Here is a 6,000-nt window from a genome sequence, read left to right as displayed (position 1 = left end):
GGTTGTGCCGCTACATTCATCTACTGACGGTAGTTCTAGCGCTGCGTTCATGTACTAACAGACGTTCTGAAGCTTCAATCATTTACCGACGGTGGTTCTAGTGCTACATTCCTGTACTGATGGAGGTTCTGGCACAGCACTCATGTACTGCCAATGGTTCTGATCATCTACACATGTAGCAATCCATATTTTGCTTCATAACTATGTTAAAACAATCTCAAATCAATAAGTTTTAATTAATGTTATTGAAGAATATTTGGTGAGTTTCTGATGCAAAAACTCAGTTTGTTAGCATATTTTAACACTGATTGTTTTGGAGCAGAAACTCTCCAATTGCTCCATAAATACTTACTCATGGTTATCTATTAATGTACTCATTTGGTGATGTATTTATGGAAGTACCCCTTTAAATATTTTAGCAGGTTGTTGTTGTGCATTCCTGCTATTTACTCTGATGATGAACTTATAAAACAGTGCTCTAAACACATTTACTAAAGAAAGTACACAGACACCATCTATGGTACAAACTCCTCTTTATTTTAGATTGGTATTTACAGTGGTTAGCTAAGAAACCATAGCTTTGGGAAATGTGAAACACACAAGTTGCAGCTGACGGTCAGAATATTTACTTGATATAAGACTTTTCCATGCGTTTTCAGAGCATTATTTTGAGAACATAATCAGGCACAATGTTACAATAAGAATTATCTATCAACTGCATAGCAAATCACAAGGCCTCATTAAAGCTGACCCATGTGCCCACTAAGTGTGCTCTTTGAGTATTGCTGATCAGACAGAGCATGACACAACTCTTGCCATATGAGGAGGGTGGACGGAGGGGTGAAATGGAACAGGTATTTGCAAGTTTATTAGCAATTTCAATAATAAGCATGTAGTGTTTATAGAATGTAAATGTACTATCGTAATAAAAAAAAACAAGACTTGGAAAATAATGATGGTAATATGAGAAGATCCAGATTGGTATATAAAAATATTTATAGCAGAAATGCTTCTTAAATGAAGGCAATGTTCTCCAAAAGCAGGATTACACTATATATTACCTTATTTCTTACAAATATATCATAAACTAACCTAATGTGTTTTCTGCTGCAAGCTGTGGTGCGTACTGACATCTTGTCAGCCGGCAATTGCTAAGTGCTTTGAAGGTTTAGAACAAGTCATTTAATACCATGTGGAATTTCTGCCCAGCATTGGACTTGTTGACCTGTTATGTGTGCTCTTCACCCTTGACTGAGAATGTCGGCTTTGACGGAGGGCAAGTGAAACTCAGCCTTTGCATTTAGTTCTTTAATTTCTGTCTATCTGCTTCATTAACGCCAACATGTTTTCTATTACATTTAATTAAAGCCCGTGGTTTGCGCTTATATAACTGCAATATTTACAGGTTCTGCTTAAGATAATTTTAAATTTGTAAGATTTACTACTCTAAAGAGGATGGCTTTGCCCTTGTATTTATAAAGCAATTTCCAGATACAAGTAGTGTACTTTGGAATGCAAAAAAATTAATCATATAATAAATATATATAGCATGTGCATAATCAAAAACAGTGACAATAATAAACTTGGGAGACAAATGTATTACAAGGAATTGGAAAATGTGCAAGAAATGATTGTCTAATGTAGCTTCACCTTTATCATTTTACAGTTTGCATAGTTATTTGGAATACATAAAAATAAAATCTGAAAAATATACTGCGATTGTTATCTTGCCCTAATCCTCAGTCTTTATTATAACCCAGAGCAGCATTCACAATTCTGCACGCCACTAAACTCATTTTTTTTTTTTTAAGTACCTAGTCCTAGTGCTTGTTCTGGATCAAATCATGTTACAATTCTTTACATTCTGAGTTTTTATAACATAGGGAACATTTTCACTTGCCCTGTGCAGCTGTTAAGCGACTACAGATCAGCTATACTGAAGTCAATAGGTGCTTGGTTAATGGCCAGATTACACAGGCCAAAGAACATTCTACGCACACAGAACAATCTTCAATATCACCATTCTGTCTGCATAGAAAATTTTAATTGACAGCCAATCTCCTGATGACGCAGGACAGTATGCAACTGAGAACGTATTAAGCTTAATGAAAATCATTGCACCCAACAAACGAGAGTGTTGTCCCTTCATTGGATGATTGCTGGCCCCAAAACTAGCTTTCCCGGTGCAGTATTATAGAAGCTCTGTTTAGAAGGATCTGTTAACAAATGGTCATCTTGGATCAATGGAGACTTCCAGAAATGTGAATGCAGCTCTCGTTTATAATGTAGGATATAACAAAAAATTAGTAAGACAAAAAACATACTGCCTTAGAAAATAGACGTGGAACATTTTGGTATTTAAATATTAAAAAAGTTTGGAAGTGAACCCACGTCTCCAAGCAATATCTATTACAACATGTGACAAAGCAGCCATTCCAGGAACAATGGAAACACTAGCATTTGTGTAACTAAGGCAGGTACTAAATGACTAATGTTGGTGACGGTGATAATCTCTTAATATAAGATTATATATAAACGCAAAGAAGAAATAGGAATTGCACTTTGCTGAGCCCCATAATAATATAACTGGTGACTTTTTGCATTATTCTAATAGGATGGAAAATACAGCAAGACAAAAAAGCCATAGTCACCAAATGGTACCAAGGAACTGATGCTATGATAGTACTGGTTACTTTGATATATATTTAACTTCCATCCTAGCAAATTTGGATTCAAAGGGAACTTGTCACCAGCTTTTTCCCTCTATAAGCTGCATCCACACCCAGTCAGCCCTTTTTTACAGCATGCTTAGAATACTGTATATCAGTGCCCAAATTGCTCTACATAGCATAAAAAAATATATATTTTATTATACTCACCTGAGGGGCGGTTGGGTTCAATGGGCGTCACTGGTCTCGGGTCTAGCGCCTCCTCTTTTACTTCCATCGCCGGAATCCTTCCCTGCACAGTGTGGATGACGAGACCTATGTCATCCACACAAAGTTTGCCATGCCATTGTGCTCCTGTGCACTTTGATCTGACCTGCTGTGGGCAGGGCAAAGTACTGTAATGAGCAGGTGCGGGGAAAGGTCAAAGGAAACCAGAGCATGCACACTACAATACTTTGATCTGCCCTCAGCAGGGCAAATCAAAGTGCACGTGCACAGAACTGCAGTGGCGACCTCTGTGTGGATGATGTAGGGTGCGTCATCCACATGGAGCAAGTAAGGAGGACAGTGATAGAAGGAAAATAGGAGGCGCTGGATCGAGACAAGTGACACCCATAGGACCGGGCTGTGAGTATACTAAACCTGTTTTTTATTTTATACAGAGCGGCCTGGGCTCTTACATACAGTATTCTGTATCTAAGGGCTAACTGGTGCTGGCTGCATCATAGGGGAAAAACCTGGTGACAGGCTCCCTTTAAAGGTGTGTCCTTATTTCTGCAAAAATAAAAACTTCATAAAACATACAAAAAACTATTAAGGAAATAAATACTGTTTTTTTTGTTTGCTCTCAATCCCACTGGCTAATGCTTTGGTGGCCCCAGGAAACAATGTTGACAAACTGCCAGCACAATTCCAGTAGCCAATCAAAGGTCATTTATCATATTATTGGCGTTAATGGTCAGCACTAAAGAATTAAGTGATCACGTGCTGGCATCTCGTCAAGCACTGGAGGTACTGCAAGATCTTCTGCGCAGGATCGGTGAGAGAACAGAAGAGGTGAGCTCTACTCGGATACAGTTTAATAATGTTTGTGGCTTTATTATTTCAGAAGTTAGACAAAACCGTCAATTACTACTGCAGCAGTTACATGACACAAGCTTAAGGTAAGACGTCTACCTACAGGCTGATGGAAGATAAGGCCTGGGAGAGGCATTCTACAGTCATTAACTATTATGAAAAAGTATGTATACATTATTATGTATTTATACGCTTGGGGCCAGGGAGGGAATGATGGAAAGAAAATTCACTAGAATAGGCCGCTATGGAATGCTTGACTTTGCACACGCTGCTTTTCCATGGTTACCTACAATTCGGCTCACATGGCTTTATTTATATTTTTATCTTTTTGATACATGTTTTGAAGGACCTTACTGCTTTGTTATAGAGCTCGCAGTCTTGCAAGCAAAGCTTCAACTTCTGGAATTGACTCTGCCTTGACGGCCGTGCTGTGACCTGCCCCTTTGTCTTTCTGCCCTTCGGACTTGCACACCTCTTTTCTAGAAGTAACCTTGCTTCTTGTTGCAGACACATGAGATTCCAACTCGTAACTGAGTTCCTTAGCAACTGGAGCCCTCGTAGCTGTAGAGTGGATGTTTGGTCTTGAACGTGATCTCTCAAATTGAGGTTTTTGGTTTTCTGTGAAAAATAGAAGTAAAATACAAGGTTATTAAATTGAATTATGTTTTAAACATACATTGCATTATAATTCCAATTTGTCGAACATGGAAAAGGTAATTTAAAGCTGAAGCTGAAAGTAGGAGGAAAAGTAGAAATGTGCATTAAGCGCATCGGCATAGAGGGGAAAAAGCAGAGGAAAATATATACTGGTATTAAAAAGACTGTCACTACAAAAAAATGATTTTGTAAAGTAGTAGTTTATAGGTGATCTGGCCCGAAAGGGGAGGATATTGATGGCGGTAATACATTTTTATCAGGGTAATTTGCATTTGCACATAAAATAGGTCTGATAAAGAGAACGTATCAGAGGTAAATATATTTTATTTTCTTTTGCATCTATTACAAAGAATATGCAGCCTTGTCTTCGTGGTTATAAACTCTCGGTGTCGGGAGGAAACTTTACATTTGCAATGAAATGAGCACTGCAGTTTAATGTTCCCAAGAAATCTATTTTCCTCCTTTGTGATCTTTTTCTAGAAAGCGACTATTAAGAGACAATGATCTTGACTTATCACAAGTACGGAAAAAGACGGCCACACTGGCAGATGATTAAGTGACTTTCTGAGACTGACTCCTCAAATCGTTAGTGCTCATTTTCAAGAATGATCCCTCCCAAAGATATGCAGGCTTCTTAACACTGGCATATTCAATATTCAGGCAACCTTGAGCAGGAGGATTGAAAATGTCTTCAGAAACTTGATATGACATTTAAAGTTTTTCGGTTATCGTCTGAAAGATGTCCTATCATCTCAATAGTAATGACTTTGGAGCACAGGCAGTCACTCATGACAGTGTGGTTTATGCGAGAGCTGAAAATTCCTACTGAAAACAGCTTGTACATTAAAAGGTGGTTGCTGAAGATATTTACTGCATTGTCATTTTCTGACCAGGGGCTCACAATGATGGATGAGTATTTTACACACAATCTTGACAATTACCAACAGAACGTCCAATGTTTGGTTACAGGGAAATAGGGAGAAAATACCTTCAATTGTAAAATAAGACATGTAAAGTTTAACTAGCATTTGTTGAAACTGGAGATTTCCCGGTAGAATATTTGCAGTTATAGCCATGTCCAGCAATCAACATATAAAGAAAACACATATTACTGTTACATATAGTGATATATACTATGGGCAAAGAGATCCGATTCGTAAAAGTAGATGTATAGAAAGGTAATTTACTTGACATATATATTACGGAGTTTTCAAGGATAACATTGGAGCAGATAAGAGCCATCTAGTAAATACATCTTATGCACCTGTAAAATTAAACTCCAGTTTTATGGCAAATATTAAATTTTATAGATTTTCCAATCTTAACGAAAAAGTGATGTATAGTAAAATCTCAATAACTTGGCACATTTGGGACTGGACGGATGATGGATCAGTAAGTTCTCTTTACAACATAATGCATCCAATCAAAGGTGATATAGAAGTGTTTCCACCACAGGTCCATTATTTCCACAAGTAAACCTCTTAGCACCTGGTAATACTGGATTCACATGGAGGAAAGATTATTTTTGGCACCTCCAATCAATAATATACAAGAAGCACTTGCAACCTTATAATAATGCAGCAGATCCTCCACCAGT

General features: G+C 37.6%; 1 protein-coding gene across 2 annotated transcripts in view; it reads right to left on the bottom strand.

Moving 5' to 3' along the window:
* Nucleotides 1-532: 532 nt before the first annotated feature.
* Nucleotides 533-6,000, bottom strand: part of DIAPH3 (diaphanous related formin 3) — a 979,498-nt gene continuing 974,030 nt past the window's right edge. For both annotated transcript variants that reach the window (XM_075336836.1, XM_075336837.1), the window contains one exon: nucleotides 533-4,364. In XM_075336836.1, the coding sequence (XP_075192951.1) occupies nucleotides 4,108-4,364 (257 nt within the window). In that variant the 3' untranslated portion in view covers nucleotides 533-4,107. The remainder of the gene's footprint in view (nucleotides 4,365-6,000) is intronic.

This window comes from Anomaloglossus baeobatrachus, chromosome 2 (genome assembly GCF_048569485.1).
Source record: "Anomaloglossus baeobatrachus isolate aAnoBae1 chromosome 2, aAnoBae1.hap1, whole genome shotgun sequence".
Lineage (NCBI taxonomy): Eukaryota > Metazoa > Chordata > Amphibia > Anura > Aromobatidae > Anomaloglossus > Anomaloglossus baeobatrachus.
The sequence above is the reverse complement of the archived record's forward strand: the minus strand, read 5'-3'. Positions and strand labels throughout refer to the sequence as shown.